The sequence below is a fragment of the Lepisma saccharinum genome, chromosome 15 (assembly GCF_977018435.1).
Source record: "Lepisma saccharinum chromosome 15, izLepSacc3.1, whole genome shotgun sequence".
NCBI classification, from domain to species: Eukaryota; Metazoa; Arthropoda; class Insecta; order Zygentoma; family Lepismatidae; genus Lepisma; species Lepisma saccharinum.
This window is the reverse complement of record NC_139243.1, coordinates 9805253-9826074: the sequence shown is the minus strand read 5'-3', so window position 1 is coordinate 9826074 and position 20822 is coordinate 9805253. Positions and strand designations below refer to the sequence as shown.

Below are 20822 nucleotides of genomic sequence, written 5' to 3'. Positions count from 1 at the left end.
TTTAGTGTTGCTTTTCTTACACTTTTGGCTAATCCCAACGATGAGAATGAGTGATCATCAGATGAAATTGATAAAGGGACACTCACAAATAACACTCATGCCGGGATTCGAGCCAGGGAACTTCGGTGATGAGTCTGAAAGTCGGCCACTAGGCAAGATGTACATTTTTTAAATTATTTTTTTACATACATTCAATAACTTTCAACAGGTCATCAGTGATACACTGCTTATTCTGCATCTGTTGACAAATTGAATGTTTTTACACCTTGTAGGCTATGTGGATTATTTTTTTCGTAAGTTTGGAACACTGTTAGGGTACACGTGCTTTTGTTTACAGAAGGTCTTAAGTTCTATGATTCTCACTTTATGTATTATATATCCTACGGGACAGATAGCTTCGATTCTTCAGCCAATGGATTTCTGGATATGATTACAAGCTTCTTATAATACAGTTGCTTTATGTGTGTGCAAGCATGCATTCATACATACATACATACACTGCTTAACGTTTTCCAAATTTCTTAATTATTTTTATTTATAGATTTTGGAGTTGGAAGATCAGATTAAATCCCTGAAAACCGTAAAAGGAGAGTTTAAAAGCGAGGCCCTTGAATACCAGACAAAGATGAATTCAGCTAAGTTCAATTTTGCATCGAAAATCAGGACCTTGCAGAATCAGTTACATGAAGAAAAGGAGAAGAATTTGCAGGTGAGTAGGTTATGCTCTTTGAGTAGCTGTGTACATGGAGACATTTGGGATGTTGGCTATGTTTCCTTCAATCAAGAGCCTGCAAAATGTGTCATTTTGATTTTTAAATCATCACACATGTAACACATTTTGTTAATATCTTTCGTGCATTCAGGCTATGTTATCATGCTCAAGTATTTTTTTTCATTTGTTAGCAGGTGCCACAAATTACTTCATAATTATCAGTTCATTGTGAATATTTTAAACCAATCACATGTCTAGGACCTTACATTTAAGTGTAGTGTCACACACTGAACACAGGAATACCCCTTTACCTGTATATCTTTTTCGTTAAAGATTCACTTTTATAAATTCAGATGAGAGCAAGCTCATAGCTCTTCTTCAGACTTTCTTTGTATTCTGCCTGAAAAGGAAAAGAAACAGCTTGGGACCTGTTTGCATAAGATCAGGAATGCAAACGCCATGGTGTTATTCTTTTTTTGTGAAGAAATATTCAACAGTGACTACTGCTAATGAAGAGGGAGAAATTAAGGTTCAGTTATCTTATCTCTGTGATAAAATTAAACCCTCTGCCTTTTCAGTGCCCCATTCCAGCTTGTTTACATAGTGGGCAGAAGTTGCAGCAAGCCATAATAAAAGATACCAGCTTAAGATCTTTTTATTCGTACAAGAAAGATAAAAGAACAGGCTGTTTTTCTACTTATAAATTATCATCATATTGTGCAATTCTGCCGGGGGAAAGAGCAGATAGCGGAGAGTGTTATGAGAAGAGGACAAGATTGATGGAAGACGAGGAAAAAATGGAGAGGCTTGACTTCTATGCCGACCCAGCCAGAGTCAGGAAACTGCTAAGGATGATGATGATTGTGCAATTCTGATATTTCCGGAGGAGGTCATGTACAGGGAATGCCCATAAATGTTGTCATGTCATATTTTCCCATATTTAAAACATACTCAATTGGAATAGCAGTACTTGTGTTAGGCATAAGAACTGGTGTTGTGAGAAGAGCATTAATGCAAGGGCTCGTATTCACATTTCTGAAGATGAGCATGCACTGTCGCCAGGGATGGTATTAACTATTAATGACTTTCACAGTACAACCAAACTTTTTTTTTCCGAGCTTACTGGTTGAGTTTATTGAAAGTTTCAGATGTTGTGTTCAGAGCAAAAAAGAGAGAGAGAGAGTGAGTGAGGGAGGGAGGGAGCGAGTGAGTGAGTGAGTGAGTGAGTGTGTGTGTTTGTTTGTTTGTTTGTTGAAGTTTCATTTTAGTCATCAAGTGGACATCATTATATACCCTCATGCCAACCGATGATTTTTTTTCCCCAATCTCTGTGGCAGAATGGTTAACGTAGATATCCTAGATTTGAAGGCAGGGATATCTGCATGCGTGTGTGTGCCATGATCATCATCGGAAATAACTTAAAGAAGTAGAAAAGAATTACAATAATCAAAATAGAAACTGATTGTTAGTTTTAGATGACTTGCAGAGGTGTTACTAATTTTAGAAGTTCTGAATGAAAAGGGGACAATAATACCTGTACAAAACTAATAAAGGAAGTATTTTTTTACCACATAAATATTCAAATGTATAGATGTAGGGCTATGAGCAGTACCTTGAACCACAGGGCAGGTGCTATGATATGCAAGACAGTTACTTTTGTTAAGTATCAATTATAGACAGCAATGTACTGAAATAGATTGCAAGAAGTTAAAATAACATCCAGGCTCTCTCTAAGCTCAATATTTTACTACCTGGCTTCTGCAGGTGCCTGCTTTGAATTAAGTAAAAAAAGTTTATCTGGAAACAACTTCAAATTAGAAATTGTGCTTCAATCCATCCGTACTGCCATATGTAAAAAAATCGTGGCTGGGGAATGCAAACAGCTTTGAATTAAAGGTAGTTCATATTGTCCAATATTATACTACTTTGTTAAGGTTTTTTGTATTTGTATTTGGGATGTAAGGAAAGACGCTTTGTAAAGACAAGCCTCTCCAATGGCATAGTTGTAACATTGGGACCGGTACGTTTGCCCAACAACAACAATAGTGAGAAGTAATCTTTCCCTCTGCTTTTTTAAGGACTTGGGAGCTTCCAGAATTACAGTTCATTCTGGGTAGCATTAAAAGATGTTATTATTATTGGCCGTCACTCTTACTCTTCTGCTACAAATTTCTTTTCAGTTCGTCGATGATGCATTAAGTAGCATTGCTTAATAGTCTATAATGCAATATGGGCCTTTCGTTTAATATTATCCACTGCTACAGCAACATCTTTTTTGTTGCATCTGGTCCATGATTGTGTTCCCTCTGGTTCCGAAGGTGGTGGTGTCCAGTTACGAGTATGGTGTTTGCATACCCCCCACACTTCAAAGTTTTTCGCTTCTTGCAACACCAATAAAACAAATCACCTCTGTTTTTATCTTTGGTCATCAAATAGCCATCTACAATTAACTTAGGGTGACTCCTTTTTGAAGCTACGAGCTCGCACACCGAGCCATTTTACACTCTCCTTTCTCCACCTGACTCATCCACCTAACACGAGGCAAAGCCGTGGTCTCACACTGACGTGGGCCGACTATGTGGAATACAAAGAATGGGTGAAAAGAACAGCAGGTACTGCCATCTAGTGGTGAATAAAAAAAACTACATGTCTGGAAACTACGTCGGTGAACTGAATGGTCGAGCAACTGACTGTCGGGCAAACAACCTGATACGGTAACATTGTTGCCTTGTAATCAAGGGGTCCCAGTTTCGATACCCAGTGGATGCACATTGTGGTTCAGATCTCACTTTAAACTGAAGGTTCAGTACCAATTAGCCTTTGTGTGCATGAAGTGGATTTAAAAAACCTTTGTGAAGACACAAAATGTCAGCCTCTCTTTCACATAATACATCCTGAACTGCATTTTGCAGACCAACGAGGCTCTGGAATCTGGATTCACAGTCAGTATAATCCTGTAGGACTTGTATTGGGGGTCCTATTCCTGTATATTTGTGATCGTCCTTTCACCAATTTAATCTGTTCACATTTTATCCTCATCTTTGTGATTAGCCAAAAATGGCAGAAAAGTGATGTGAAATAAAACAAATCAAAATTGTATTTCTATTGTCTCGCATTGTTTTTTTATTATTTTGGGTGTATACAAGGTGTATCATAAGTAATAACGCAAACTGACACAGTTGAAAGTACACAATAATAGAAGCAAAAAAGTCTAAGTAAACATGGGTCTGCAAATGAGCCGTTGTCAAGATAATTGTGAATGTGTGGTTACAAGTTGCCACTGACTTCATTGTTTGTAAATGTCATCCTAGTTGGTAAAGTGCTAATAATGTGTGCGAATATGTGGTTGGTTAGAAGCCGTCACTGATTGCATTTTGTAAGCACTGAGTGCTTTACTCCTTGCACGTTCCGAGGTTTGCTCTTTGTTTACAAAACAGAACATTTCCAAGAGGTGGCGTTGTATGGATACAATCAGTACACGGTCTAATCGTACTGTGGGAGTCACGTCTGTTGTGCTGTACTGCGTAGTGAAAATGGAACCTTACAGCAACGATGAGTACATTTTACCAACTAGGACGACATTTACAAACAATGGAGTCAGTAGCAGCTTGTAACCACACATTCGCAATTATCTCGAAAACAGCTCGTTTGCGGATCCATGTTAACTGAGACTTTTTCCTTCTATTACCGTGTACTTTCAACCGTGTCAGTTTACCGTGTACTTTCAACTGTGTCAGTTTGCACTATTACTTATGGTACACCCTGTATATATTTGTATATCTTATTGTACGTCAATTTCCTCTCACCCCCTCCCCCCCCACATTGGTTCATTGCAAGAATGAGGATGAATGATGGTTTGAATTAATGAAGGGACACTCGCAAAGAAAAACTCATGTGCAAACTAGGACCTGAAGGTTACAGGTTTCAGTCCAACAGGCAACATGCTTAGCTATAGTGGAACCACAGGCAAGAAAGCCGTATGTGTACATATGCATACACACGTGTCAGAAATTCAAGTTCTTATGGTAGTATAATTGCTTTTGTATCAAAACTACATTACATCCCAAATATTCACTCAGGTTTTTTTTGTGTTTGTTTCAGTTGAAGAGCGATTTTGAAGAGGAGAAACAAAATCTGGAGACTGAGCTGGGGGAGAAGACTTTGGAGCTTAGAGAAGCGGCAGAGGAGTTGCAGCAGTGCCGACATCAGATAGAACAGCTGAAGAAGGATGTTGCAGACAAGGCAGAGCTGCGTTCTCATGTGGCGCATCTTGAGCAAATGATCCAGGCTTCGAAGAATAGAGTACAGGTAGGCTTTCAAATTGTTACGATGTCCATGTCATTTCTCATGATATAAATAACCTTCACTGGCTCATGTTCTTTAACAATGGCACACAAAGCTCAGCCAGTTGTTTGAAGTGCACTGACGAGTGGTCATTATGTGGCTTCATTTCAAGAGCTATAGCTACATGCAATCTTTGCACAAATGCTCCTCAAGCAATGAAGTGGAAAATTTTGTTATTCTATTTTGAACTAAACTGAAGTTGTTTTTTTTTCACACTATATTTGTGCAGAATTAATGAAAATTGTGCATTTTGCATAATTAATATCGTATCATACCCAAGGGTTAGGTAGAAGTGACAAGTCTGCTATTATTCTTAACATAGCAGGAAACAGAAAGGAATGCTGAATAAGTAACAAATGTTAGGTTATTGACTTGAGAGGCTGTTGTTGAATGCTAGGGGGGAATCGAGAGAGAGCGGGATCAGTTGGCGAGCAAACGATATGGAGTAAGGAGCCGGGATTGTAAGAGAGAAGAGAAAGGAAGGGGGGACGATTATTAGACAGTGGTGTGTGAACAGAGTGAATTCTGACAGGAAGGTCAGACATGTGACAATTGAGGACATTTTGTGAAAATAACCTTCATCCAAGTGTGAGTCAAGTAATATCCTTTTCTTAATGTTCATATCGGTTCAGTCATGGAGAGTACAAAATCCATTTATTGTACATGTACATTATTTTGCCATTCCTTTGAACTTAACCTCTTGCATATACAGTCAACTCTCGATTCTACGACCCCGGGTATAACGACCCTCTCGAAGTAACGACCCTTTTCCCGGGAACCGTGAAAAATTTAGAAATAATTAGAAAAAATTGGAAAAATAGGTGAAAAATTGAAGGAAATCGGCCGGAAAAATGCGTTGTTTTTTCCTCCACTCATTCCCTTTACGAGCGCTCTACCGCTCACAATTGGGTCTGAACTAAAACTAGACACCACCACACCATGTTTGAGTGATATCCAATAGCACTTGACATCTACCCTCCACTCCCTCAAGTGCACCAATGTTACCCCACACCCGACTGCCGCTACCCAACGTGCCAGGCTTGTTTTCCTACGCTTGCTCTTGGATAGGCGAGAAGAGAAGACCGAATGTGCTTGGATGTTATTTTAAATCGACTTGACTTGTTTCCTTGTCCTAAGAGCTGCTGAAAACTCGCGGGGGAGGGTGGGAGCAGCCCGAAATAACTGCTGGACTTGCAGTCTTTGCCAATGTGTATGGCAGGTCAAGCCCTTTCATTGATAAATACACCACCTTGAGAGATAAGATCGCAGGAATGTTCGAAAATACAGATGCGTGGCACCTGGAAGTCTGGCCCATCTGTCCAGCTCTGACCTAGAGTTCAGCAGGTTCCCGTGAGTGAGCAACTCTCAGCCTTGTAGCTGACAACTTCCGGTAACCGCTTTCATTCAAAACGTGTTCTTTGTTCCCTGCAACACTTCATAAAAAAGCGAAACTGTTAGAGATAATCAAAACCACATATGTGAACTAAAGATCGTCAACCCGCTTAATGCGTTGTCATCCAGGTTTCCACAAAAGTTTACTTCGATCTTACGTGCATCATAACCCCCGTTTCCCACTTCATACGTTTTCCTAATTGTGTCGATGTCGTAATATCTGCCAAAAAAGTGTTCCGTTGGCTGACTGACTTCTCCCTCTTTTCCTGTCAGCAAACGTAGGGGGGGGGGAACGATGCAGATTGTTTCAGCCACGATTTTCTTGCTGATGCGGGCTGATTACAGGCGAGGGTGGAAAAGGACCCCCCCTCTTCCTTTCCTTTGACATCTAAAATGGGGCAACCAGTTCTGGATATATTCTTGAAAACGAACAAAAACCATAGAACAAGTAAAAAAAAAAGTGACCGTACCCTCTTTCTCCAGCTCATTCTCCGCCACTGGTGTGCACGGCAATGTTGATAATTGCAGAATTCAGTTTTTTTATTATTTATTTATTATTATTATCAGTAGCGTAGCGTAGCATCCTAGTATGCCCATACGCCCGGCATTCCCTGATTTAAAATTTTAAAAATGCGTAAATATAAAGTAAAACGTGACTAATTATATACATGTTTGAGCATTATGGCGTTATAAAAGCTAATTTCTCGATCCGTCTACAACGATCCACTAACAGCTCTCGTTGTAGCATTTCTCTAATGTCTGTGCTTGCCGGACGCCGGCTAGGTTCGGCGTACAGGACCATGCCTTCCTGGAGGCAGAGAGAAGGAGGGAAAGCTTGTCACTTGGATCTGTACAGCACGGGCGAAATGCTGTCGCCATACGCGGGCGTACGGAGCACCTGATTGGTTCTAGGAGCCATGTGACCTTCAAGGCGCTGTACAACAGAAGTAGAATTCCTACCTGGTTTTTCGCGCTCGTGCTGTGTGATTCTACAATACGCAATATTCAGTGACGTATCTTTAATGACCACTGCATTGTGTAATTTATCGCAAGAACAGTGAAGTGCATTAAAAACTAAAAGATCAAAACAGTTTTTGTCAAACAAGTTGATAAAGTCCTCCTGGTAGAAGTTCAGCCTGTGGCTGCTCTATAATACCACCTAACCTGCAAAACTATTTATTTAAAAAATATTTTTTTTTATTAGTATCTTACTGCCTAATATTGTGCCAGTGGAAATGTTTATCATTCGTTTCAAAACTCTTAATATCGTTTGATCTCTTGACAAAATTGTTTTAAATGTACGATTGCACAGCACGCTAAGATGCCAGAGGTTTGAATCCCGGCCTACGCAAGTTTGTTCTTTGTGAGTGTGACTTCATCAATATCATCACTCATATTCATATTTGCGATTAGCCAAAAGTGGTAGAAAGCGAAGTAAAATGAACCAAATCAATAAATTGTTGTATCATCCACAACAATGGAGTCTACTGTTGTTCTATTCAGGTAGTCGTGTCGCGATTCAGGTAGTTTTTTTAAATTACTTGCGTCATGCCGAAAGGTTTCCTTGATTATAAAATACTGTTTTGCTACACATGTGTTATACCAAAGAGTAAGTAATTTTATATACTTTTAATTACTTACTCTGTGGTTATACGTGTGGAGCAAAATACTCCGAATGGTGTACGGTGTTTCTGACTTGAGCAATATAATTGAAAATGGTATAAAACACCAGTGCTCCAAGCATTTGTTGCACACTGAGGCATCTTATTTTCTAGATAAAACAAGCATGGATTGGATCAAGTTTTATCGGAACACGGCTGACTTCATGTAATAAACACAATGAGATTGTGATTTTAAATAGACAATACATATGTCGGCTAATTCCATAAGTAAACTCTTAAGCAAAAAAATAGGCCTACCCTTCCTTCGGACTTGGCGTTGCCACCCGAAATGCTCATGCTACGCCACTGGTTATTATTTTTTTAATGCTGTTGTCTGCATAGGAAATATTGCCCGTATTATTGTCTGTTGCATGGTAAAACGTAAAGCAAGGGTCATTTCTTTCTTCTTTACACTGCTGTTAAAAGTTCCGTCTTCGACAATTGCGTTATCTTTAAAATGCTGGGAGTTTTCTCCTCCGCCGCCTGTTGCTCTCGAACGTCCAGCCGGTCTCCTTGTTTTTACGATGCAGCTGGCGCCAGTGTTTTGTCTAGCGTCTGCAAAGCTCTTGCTTGCCGATAACAGCGATGACTCATCCAGTGTGAAGGAAAAAGTTATTGTTTTGAATCCCGCAAAGCTGTTTTGATTTGACGATAACGAAATTCGATCTCCAGAAAGGAAAACAAGAGAAAACAAGGGTTAAAATAACTTCATGTTCTGCGCCTTCTGATAAGCAAATCTGTAAATTTAATTTGCATCCGTTTTTCTTCAGAACCATTCATGCCAAGGAAAAAAAAAAGTGTTCAATGTAGGAATGGTCGCTGAGACCGATTAAAAAGACATTATTCAAGGGGAAAACGTTTGAAGGGGTGGGTGTTTCACATCGAGAATACTCCTAAATCCAACATTAAATCATCGATTAACGTGAGAGTAAATAACTATCTACCATTTTGATATGTGAAAATGCGGTTTCATAAAGCTTGTTTTCAGTTCATTTTATGCTGATAGGCTAATTGGGACTACATATACAGTTTAAAGTGAAATTCAATTCCAAACCCGAATGATTATCGACTGCCACGAATGATTATCGACTGCCACGCTGCTGTTTAATGACGTGTCCTAGAATACGCATTGGGTGAAAACAGATCGCAAGTTGCACGTTTCCTTTTTCACGCTGGATTACAATGCAAGTCAAGGAAGGAGTTTGGACTGCTCCTTTGAATGGGGAAGGAGGGTGAATGAAGTTGGTTGAAGCAAAGAAAAGTCACTTTTTTTTACGATGTATTTTACACAGCCGACCAGAACGAAAATGACAGCCCTGCCTTTATTTTTTTTGTCTGGTACCTAGAGAGGTTGTGTTGTTTCTCCCGAGAGATCTAATCTTACCAGTTAATCTTGTAACAGACAATGCTCCAGTAAACCCGTGTAAAATCCAACATTCATTCTGCCCGATTATCTCCCGACTTTTGCTGGCACCAGTCTGACTGGTGTCAAGATTCTTCGAGTTTCGCTTGCAATAAGCGAGAGATTTTTTTCCTTTCCATTGGTCTCAGTGCAAACAGGTTTCCCATGAACTAAAATTGTAAGAATTTCCTGGAAAAGCAACGACTGTGCACAAAGTAACATTATTTTAAATTTCTCTTCTGTGAAAACTTTCTCATGATCTATTTTCCTTCTCACAACATGCATCCTGTGCATAACAGGTTGTATAGCTACCAGGATAAATGGTGTTACCATCTCCTAGGCATCTTTGTGTCCGTTTGAGCTCCCTTTAAGCTGAAAATTGGTGCAAATTTCAATAACGACCCTTTTCCCGGGAACTGTGAAAAGTCGTTGAATCGAGAGTTGACTGTATCACATTTAGGATAAGCGTGTGATAACTTTCAGGAGATGACTGATGAATAGCTACATCACCCTCAGGGTCTCTGGTTCGATCTTAACGCAGTATTAACATTTCTTTACGCTATGATATTTATAGTGCATTAAAGAGTTTTCCAGCATTCGGCCAACTTCATTATTCAGGCTCAGAAGAGTGTTAAAGATTAAATTTGAACTAGGAATGGACTGCATCAGTATCAGCCAATACCAGTGGTATCAGAATTGGAAAGTATTGGCTGGATTTTATTTACCAATACTGGACGATACTTTTATGGTGTTTTGATCATTCACTGGGTCTGCAAAAATGCTCCCCAACATTTTTCCAGTGTAATTATCCTGGAAGTTATTCAAAATTTGAATATTCCGTTCCTTTGACACCAATATTTTATGGAAAAAAAACTGTATTTTTGATTACATAATAGGTATTTTAATATTCTGATGTCTTTTCTGAATATTTTAAAGCAGAACTATAATAAATTGATGCTTATAATTGCCCACTAATATTAATAAATCTTTTGAACAACTTGTAATTGTTACAATTTTCAAGCATCGCTATCTATGTGAGTATTGGTTTGAAAGTGGTATTTGCTCATTCCTAATTTGAACCGATACTTTGTCATCTATTCATCGGCATCTGTATCGTCTAAGCCATACTATAAGTGCATTAGCCACACACCATTGGCAAACAAATAATCAAATTACCATTGTAAATGTTTTATATATATTTCCCCCCCCCTTTTTTTTCATTTAATCATGAAGGAATAAACCCTAACCTTTCGAGTTTTTCCTTTCAGGAACTGGAGCACGAGAGAGAGAAGTTTGAAATTTCATACGGTTTGGTTAATAGCCAAAAGAACAGACTAATTCAATATCCTGATTTAGAGAAAGAAGCCACTAACCTACGGGAAGAGAACAAGCATCTAAGGTATGTGTTTTTACTCACTTTAACACTTTACCTGGCAACACATGATATATTTTGACTGTAGAAAACTTCTTACGTCACGTGCCAGCAACATATTTGTTAAAACACTAAAATAACACACAAACAGCACGATAAAAAACACTTCGGAGTTCTTCCAAGCTTTCGACTCCTTCACGGAGTCATCTTCAGGGCTGGTCGAGGAAAGACTGAGTAGACGCGGTTGTAGTTATACTGGCGTTACTTGATAATATATTGTTATGATGATTCAAACATTAATAGCCAACCTCTGTGGTAGAGTGGTTAGCACAGCATGCTAGAATGGCAGAGATTCCAGGTTCAAATCCCAGCCTGGGGCATGGATGTTTTTCGTGAGTGTCCCTTCATTAATTTCATCATGTCATAACCCATCCTCGTTTTCATGCTTAACCAAAATGGCAGAAAAGCAAAGTGAAATAAACCAATTCAATCCATCAAAGCAAAAATAAGACGGTGGTCGCTATTAGTAGAGACGTGGAGCACTCTATTACAGGGTCTTTACTGACCTGGGAAACCTGGAATTAGCCTGGAATCTACTTTTGTACTGGATAACCTGGAAAAAGCCTGGAATTTAACCAGAAACCTGGATTTTTCTCAAAGTTACCATTTCCACTACATATATCCACTTCACTTAAGGACTTATGTTTTGTGAGTACGTGGATGGCAACCACAGGGATACCTGAGCAGAGTCTGTCACTGCCTCCACTTGAATTTTGGAGGGGAATGCTGCGATTCAAGGGATTTCTTTGTTAATTTTGAGAAAGTCAGTGATATCTTGGTCCTGGGTATGACCTTAAACTGCCCCTCTACAGCCCTTCACCTCTTTCTTGCTGTAGTGTCTTTTCTCTGAAGTCCGTATTATTTCTTTTTCACGTACCGACTTCTCTTTTCTCGCTTGTTTTCATCTGTTAACATGTAATTAGTTGTAGGCAAATTCAATGTTCACTGTGTAATCTGATCTCCAATCTGAACACATTGTTTTTGTTACTTACAGAATTATTGTACAAGCACAAGATACATTTTGTATGAGTATATTTTATGAATAAATTTGTAAGTATGAGTAAATTTTGTAAAAATAAAGTAACTGGCCATTCCTCATCCAAGAAGTAAATACAGTAACATGTAATTATATAAATTAACATATGCTTAGAATTTAAATTAATGATTTTTAGAACTTTTGTAGTAAAAACAAAATGTAAAAATGTAGTACTACCAAGGAATATGAATTACACGGCAGTTAAAGGTGAGAACTCAGCTTGCTTTTGTTAGTTACCGCAATTTTTTCTTAACTGGCCTTCTGGTAGGGTTATTAACAATAACAAATTTTCTTTGTTTAAAAAAATATAGACCTGGAAAATAATATAAATGGTACTGGACAAACCTGATAAAAACCTGGAATTTAAAAACAGACATTTAGTACACACCCTGTATTATTATTATTGTTGTTTTGTTATTATTATTACTCTTGCTTTCTTTCAATACTTAACACTCTCCACGGTACACTGTGTAGGGAGATCTAACCACCATTCACCAACAAGGAATGCAAAAATACAGTTCAAAAACAGTGTCTCTATCACTCTGGAAATCAGTCAGGGGATTTACTTTTTCCAGAAGTGTCATGATTTCAGGGATATTGATCCTTTTTTTAAAAAAAAAAATCAAAGTGCAGTGATTTTTTCTAAGAAACAATAAAAAAAATAGGAAAAGAAGATGATTTAAATTTGTTGTAGACACTCTGTACTCCAGTTTGATATACTAAGGTTTCAGTAGTTACAGTAGAAATTGTATATTAAATACTTGAGGAAATGGGAAGAAAGAACATAATAACAGCACTTGTGCTGGCCTCAAGTGGGTAAGTTATGAACTGAATTATCAAACATTTGCAGCAGAACATTCTACAAATGGTGTAGAAATATGATCACGTTTCCTTAAGCACTCTAAAACAAAGCATGTATTTCTACGTTACGAGGGTCACTATTTATATTTTGAGCCTTGGCAACAGTGATTGAAGTTAGGCGCGATTTGACGTTTGCATGGAATCATCTGGCATTATTGACCATAACCTACTTCAAATGTTTTGTCAATAGCTTCATTTGTGTTGTTTATGTTGCCTTGGAGATTGCGCGACAACAATAAAATGGAATTAACTTGTGAACATTTTCGTGTGATGATTTTTTACGATTTTCGACGTGGATTATCAAGACAAGAGTGCATCGATCAACGTACTTCCACATTTGGCGATGAAGCCCCATCCTTTGCCACTGTGAAACGCTGGTATAACAAATTTAATCGTGCCCGCCATTCGCTCACCCACGAGATTCGCAAAGGTCGTCCAAAATCAGTTGTTGTTCAAGAAAACATTGATGCTGTGCAAAACCTAATACTGCAAGATCGTCATGTGACATACTGTGAGATTGAGGCAACCATAGGCATTAGTTCCACCAGCATATATAAAATATTACATGATCATTTAGCTGTGAGAAAGGTATGTTCTCGTTGGATCCCACACAATTTGACAAAAACTCAAAAAGACGCTCGCATCAATTGGTGCTAACAAATGCTCAATAAATACAATTGTGGTGCTTCAAAAGACGTATATAAGATTGTAACAGGTGACGAATCATGGATATATGCACATGAGCCGGAATGTAAACAGCAGTCGACTTTATGGGTGTTTCAAGATGAACCCAATCCAACAAAAGTTGTTCGCGCTCGAAGCACATCGAAACAAATGGTCGCCTGTTTTTTCGGGAAAACTGGTCATGTGGCAACTGTGCCTTTAGAGGAACGTAGAACGGTCAACTCTGAATGGTACACAACAATGTGTTTGCCAGAGGTCTTCGGTCAAATACGGAAAACAAACATACGCCGTCGGATCATTCTTCATCAAGACAGTGCCAGCTGTCACACATCTCGTCTAACAACCGACTTTATGAACAGTCAAACAATCAAATTGATGGGTCATCCGCCATACAGTCCTGATTTGGCACCCAATGACTTCTTCTTCTTCCCGAATGTCAAGAATAAATTGCGTGGACAACGATTTTCGTCGGCGGAAGACGCTGTTGATGCGTTCAAAAACCATATTATGGAGGTGTCTCAAGAAGATTGGAAAAACTGCTTTGACAAATGGTTCGAACGAATGCAAAAGTGTATTGACCATAAAGGAGAATACTTCGAAAAACAATAAAGCAGTTTTCAATGCCAAATTCCTGTTTTTTCATTGTTAGGCTCAAAATATAAATAGTGACCCTCGTATCAGCAATTTTTCGCACCATGGAAAAGGAACATAGATGAACATTCTGTTTTTCATAAATTTCATTTTTGAGAAAGATGTTTCTAACTAATTTTTTTTTAAAAAAATTGACTTCATAGATGAACATTCTCTGCACCGAAAAGGTTAAAGAATATGTGGGTAATTTCTAATTTTCACACACCCAGTATATGGTGTCTGCTTGTTACGTACCTTTAAGTCTGTTTCAGAAGTTAACCTTTGCTTCTCATGTCATTAGCAAAAGACTTGGGTAATCATCAGTCGTTCTAATTAAAACTTCCTGCGGGTGTAAGTACGTAGTACACCCAATTGTCAACCTCACTTCCACATAGTACACCCTGGACTACGTTTTGCAGAATAACAAGGTTCTGGCATGTGGACTTATGGCCAGTATAATCTTCGTAGGACTGTGTGTTTTGTCCTTAATGTGTGCTGAGTGCCCCCTTTACATGCTCAGCTTTCAACCCCAGTAAGAATATTTTAGTCTATCAACATTACAGTTATATTATATTAGTTATATTTTATTTATGGTGAAAGCTAGGACCCCGTATACTGTAGCGTGTGCAAAATAGCCTTAGTGCTGACCAGTGGCGTAGCGTTTATAGTATGCCCGTACGCCCGGCGTTCCCAGATTTAAAATTTCAAAAATGCTTAAATGCTGTGATTATAAAGTAAAACGTGACTAATTTCATATATGTTTGACCTTCATGGCATTATAATAGCTATTTTTCGCGATCCGCTTGCAACGCTCCACTCTCAACACTCGTTCTAGCATCTCTTTTCAATGCCTTTCCCGGCCGGACGCCGAGCAGGTTCGGCGTACAGGACTCTTATGTTCCTTGCTGCCTTTCTGGAGGGAAAGCTTAGCTTTCTACTGCACGCGCGTAAATGCTCTCTCGTATACCAGCGTACGGAGCAGAGAGGTCTACCATGATTGGTTCATGTGACCCTTCCTGCCTTCTGAAGCAGACGACAGCAGTAGAATTCCTACCCGGTTCGTCACTCTTCGCACTCATGCAACTCGTGATATGTGATGCTACAATACGCAATATTGACTGACGTAACTTTACCAATCTCAAATATACTGCTTCTTAATGGCCACTGCATTGTACAATTTATCACACGAACAGCGATGTGCATTGGAAACTAAAATATCAACACAGTTTTTGTCAAGTAAGTTGGTGAAGTCCTCGTGGTAGAAATTCAGCCTGTGGCTGTTCTACCACTTAACCCACAAAACTGTTAATTTTTTTATTGTATTTTTTCATTATGATCTAAGTACTTAATATTGTGTCAATGGAAATGTTTAGCACTCATTTGAAAACTCTTAACATCGAATGGTCTCTGGACAAAATTATTTTAAAATATTTATCAGCATTCTCAAGATGTAATAAACAGTGGTCTGAATTACTAATCGGCACTGTTACGTCAGTAGAGTGTACGATATTTGGATCATCCACTCTGCTTTGCACAGTGCGCCAAAGACGACAGAGGTCCCTGGTTCGAATCCCAGCGTGAGCACGGGTGTTCTTTGTCAGTGTCCCTTCATCAATATCATCACTCATATTCATATTCGCAATTAACCAAAAGTAGTAGAAAAGCGAAATAAACCAAATCAATCAGTAGTTGGATCATCCACAATAATAACGTCTACTGTTGTGCAGAGGCGCTTGTGATTCAGGTAGGTTTTTAATTACTTGCGTCATGCAGAAAGGTATAAAAAAAGGTATAAAGTTCAAAACACTTGTGGCATAGTGAGGCATCTAATTTTCTAGCTAAAACATGCATGGATGATGTTTTATTGAAAACCCAGCTGACTTCAGGCAAATAAACAATACCTGTGGCAACTAATACCATAAGTAAATTATTAAGCAAGAAAGGGCCGACCCTTCCTTCGGACTTGGCGGTCCCACCCGAAATGTCCATGCTACGCCACTGGTGCTAACGCACCCAACATTTCACTTTCATCATCATCAAAACTTTCTGTTTCACCTTAATAAAAAGTTTCGTTCTTTGTGAAAGCTCTTAACAACAATTTTGAAACTGAAATACATACATACCTATTGTTCTGCATATTTCCATATTACAGTTATCTCTTTGCTATGCTCTTTAGAGCTTGTTGATATGTCTCTGAGTTTGTTAAATTATGTTGCCAGGTTGGCACATGAAGGTTAGTCTATTTGTCCATCTGATACTAGTTGCCTGTGACTCTTAATTTGACAAATTAAAAAGTAACAAACACAACATTCGAATTAAATAGCAATGGAAGAAATTATGGTGCAATGTCCAAGGCATTACATACTCAATCCTATTAATTATAATGATTGTTTCCTTCAGGGAGGCCATCAGAAACAAGCTCCTGTTGGAGGAGATGGTCGTCGACTTGCAGCACCGTGTCCAGATGTCAGACGAGAAACTGAGTGACTACACAAAGCTTCAGCTGAACAAGGAGAACCTTGAGAAGAAGCTCTCTGAATGGGAGGCACTTGTGAGGAATTACTGCAGCATTGACAACCAAGATTTTGATTTACCTTTGCCCTTCCACCTGAAGCACAAGATGGACAGCTTGCAGCAGAAGGAACTCATCTTGACGGACGAAACTTCAGAAATGCAGAAAAAGTATTATTTTCTTTTATATTCTCTGTGTGTCTATATACAGTCAACTCTTTATACAATGACCTTTCACAGTTCCTGGCAAAAGGGTCGTTATTGGAATTTGCACCAATTTCGAGCTGAAACAGCTCAAACGGACACAAAGATTCCTAAGAGACTGTAACACCATTTATCATGTGTAGTTATACAACCTGTTATGCACAGGATGCATGTTGTGAGATGGAAAATAGAACAGAAAACATTTTCACAAAAAATGATTTAAAATTATGTTATTTTCTTTTAATAATGCACAGTCGTTGCTCTTCCTCGAAACTCTTACAATTCTAGTTCATGAGAAACACTGAGACCTACGGAAAGGAAAACAACCTCTCGTTTATTGCAAGCAAAACTCGAAAAATCTTGACACCAGTCACACTGGCGCCAGCAGAAGTCTGGAGATAATCGGGCAGAGTGAATGTTGGATTTTATAATGAACTCAAAACAAGCTTTATGAAACCTGCGCATTTTCAGATATTGTTATTTACTCTCACAGTAATCAACAATTTAATGTTGGATTTATAAGTATTCTCAATGTTAAACACCTGCTCCACCAAAAGTTTTCCCCTTGAATAACGTTTTTTTTAACCAGTGTCAGCGTTCAATCCTACATTGAGATTTGCTTATTTTTTTTCCCCCTCATGAATGGTTCAGAAGATAAGTGGCAATTATTGTGTGCATTTCCAACACTGCTGTGAGTGTTCAAGAAGTTTCTTCTTGTGTCAGATGCAAAATAAAAGTTACAGTTTTGTTTATCAGAAGGAGCAGAACGTGAAGTTGTTTTCTCATGTTTTTTTTCTTTCTGGAGTTTGAATTTCATTATCTTCAAATCAGAATGGCTTTGCGAGATTCAAAAGAATGCCTTTTACCTTCATGCTGGATGTGTCATTGCTGTTATCGGCAAGCAACAGCTTTGAAGACGCTAGACGAAACACTCACGCTAGCTGCAGCGTAAAAACAATGAGAGTAACTGGATGGGAGTATGAAGTGGGAAACTGGAGTTATGATGCTCGTAAGATGGAAGTAAACTTTTGCGGGAATGACAACGCATTAAGCGGGTTGATGATCTTTAGTTGGCCTATGTGGCTTTGATTATCTCGAACAGTTTCAATTTTTTTATAAAGTGTTACAGGGAACAAAGAACATGTTTTGAATGAAAGCGGTTACCGGAAATTATCCTCACTCTGCTGAACTCGAGGTCAGAGCTAGTCAGATGAGCAAGACTTTCAGGTGCCACACGTCTGTATTTTGGAACATTCCTGCGATCTTATCTTGCAATTCTCATGTGGCACTGGTGAATATTTCCAAGGTGGTGCATTCATCGACGAAAGAGCTTGACCTGCCATGCACGTTGACAAAGAATGGAAGTCCAGGAGTCATTTCGGGCTGCTTCCCCCATTCTCCCCGCAAGTTGTCAGCAGCTCTTAGGACAAGGAAACAAGTCAAGGTCAATTTAAAATAACATCCAAGCACACCGATGTGCCCTGAGTGTGTGCTGTGGTCATGTACATTGACTGTAATTCAAAAAGCCCTTGGTTCATTTAGAGAAATTTTGTTGGTTCTGACTTGCTAATGCATCAGAGAACCTGGTAAACTTAGGTAAAATCAAGCATTTCACACTTAGCAGAATTTTGAAATGAAAATTAATTCCACTATTTCATTTAAGGGAAATATGTAAGAAGGTTTTTATAGTTTATTTCTGTTCATTTTTTTAAACAATGCTGAATAAACTTTATTATCTTGAATAGCAAGTGCACTTGAAACTTAAAATTTTGTTATTGTGTGTCAAAGCATCACAAGTTTGTGAGATTATACGTTTACTACGATGATATTCTCGTGCTCGGCACGGTGCCACACTTACATGCATTTCTTCAGGAGCTTGCTTTGCTCCCCTGTGTAATAACTGGGAAAAGTCAATGCCGGAACCTGTCTTGACTACAGTATATCTTGATACGACCCTGGATTTACGTACCAAAACAGTTACGGTTCTCCTGAAATATGTGTCTTTAGTTCGCAAGATCCCAGCTGAGTTTCTCAAACATCGCCGTGTCTGACTTATCCTGTGTGGTTTTCTTACGGGGATACAAGCCACCACGTCAATTACAAATCCTTTGGCTTATGCCCTGTTGCACTTTCATTGCAACTGGACCTTGCATGTTACTTCACAGCCTTTTAGTTTGGTTTAGTCTTTTTCACCCACTGTGATTGTGTATACAAATGCTACTCCATCGCCGCAGTTATGGAGGATGGTTCAGAATTATTTGTTTACATTTGGCCACAGGCATTTCCCATCTTTATGATGGAATTTCTCTCAGCTCTGGCTGCGTTACTTGTTCTACATTCTCAGAAGGTGTTCCTTAATTGTAACAACATGTCTGTGGTCCACTGCCTCCATTGGAGGGTGTGTCATGTTCCAGAATTGTTGTTCTTATCTCATATTGTATTCAAACATTGTATTTTTGATTGCACCCATGTATCCACTGAAATAAATAAAGCGGATGTTGCCAGTACCAGACATCTGATTCGGGGACCACAGCCAATGCCTGGTGGCGTTCTGGTCACATGAGTGCTCCCTTGAGCACTTGCGTGATGCCGAACGCAGTCAGTCAAGCTGTTGCCTCCAAAGCGGATGGGTGCGCTGAGACAGCTAAGATTTATTTATTTTGAAATATGGAAAATTCAAGGAATTTGTTTAGCCCAAATATCTATGAACCTTTACTGTGATATTTCATTTAAAAAAGCTTAATGTCTCCACACAATTGATGTTTTGTAATGAAATGTTTTAACAAATTGATGATGGATGCTGTTTTGAAGTAATTACTAGAATGTGCACTGATATTTTTACAGATTGAAGTATGCTGAGCAAGCTCGTGATTCGCTGTCGCAACAATTAAATTCGACGAATGAGAGATTTGAACGGTTGCAGCAGACACACGAACAACATGTTGCCCTTTTGAGGCGATTACGAAAGAAACTGTTGCTTGTGACCAGGGTAAGTGATTGTAAATGGAGATACTACATTTGAGCATTATATTTGACATCTTTATAATTGTGTGAAAGTGAAAGAAGTGTAATGCGAATATATTCAGTAGAATGTAGCTGATAGTAGAATATTAGTTTCCAAATCATGTGATCAATAACTCATTGAATTCTATAATTTTTGTTTGAAAGGGAAGCATATAAAAACTTCGAATGACGCTGATTGTTACTATAACACCATTAAGCCTTGTTTCCATGATTATGAAAAACTAAATATGCTGACCAAGGCAGTAATTTATTTTATTAAAAACATAAACTAAATCGTAACGTTTCAACCTTCTAGCAAGGTCTTCATCAGACTGTATCAAGTACAAAAGTAACAAGATACACAAAAAGGGCATTATATATACACAAACATTACTCCCTCCAGACTATTAGAAAGTTGTTAGGAACTTTCTAGCAGGTGGCTTTCACTTTCCAAATGTACTTTCACCTAAAAGGCAAACATAATTACTTTGATATAGAATGTGAAGAGATATTCCATATGACGTAGTAGAAACTTGCATGGGTGTTTCTGCTACTACGTCCGGTTTTTCCTGGACATGTCCTACATTTTGAGTGTAACATAATATTAATTGTGGAAATACGTGTTTCAGTTGAACAAAGAGAAATCATGCAAGTTACAAGTCTATGGACTGCACTCCCAAACTCAATAGTGAAATTTATTTTGATCCAGTTATTGCCCATAAAAAAAGGAAAATTTTCTCCTAGAACAAAAATGGAAGCAATTAATGAACATGCTTTTTGGGCCACGTTCTGATGATGTCACTGTTCAATGCCTGATAAAATTTCTTGCCTTGGGGTTTATACTAGTGGAACAAGGTGTTTCCCATTCTTATTCAATATTTTGATTGTAATGCAGGGCCCCTGCAGTGGGTATATAGAGAGAATACTTTCATTACCATCAGCACAATGGA

General features: G+C 38.6%; 1 protein-coding gene across 2 annotated transcripts in view; it reads left to right on the top strand.

Annotated features, from left to right (window-relative positions):
- LOC145999572 (mitotic spindle assembly checkpoint protein MAD1-like) overlaps nucleotides 1-20822 on the top strand; it is a 62463-nt gene that overhangs the window by 28308 nt on the left and 13333 nt on the right. Inside the window, exons 3-7 of one of the 2 annotated variants that reach the window (XM_083136596.1) lie at nucleotides 542-709; nucleotides 4814-5020; nucleotides 10780-10910; nucleotides 16555-16836; nucleotides 19714-19858. In XM_083136596.1, the coding sequence (XP_082992722.1) occupies nucleotides 542-709; nucleotides 4814-5020; nucleotides 10780-10910; nucleotides 16555-16836; nucleotides 19714-19858 (933 nt within the window). Of the gene's footprint in view, nucleotides 1-541; nucleotides 710-1985; nucleotides 2060-4813; nucleotides 5021-10779; nucleotides 10911-16554; nucleotides 16837-19713; nucleotides 19859-20822 lie in introns of those variants that run through there. The other variant, XM_083136597.1, reaches the window with a different exon arrangement.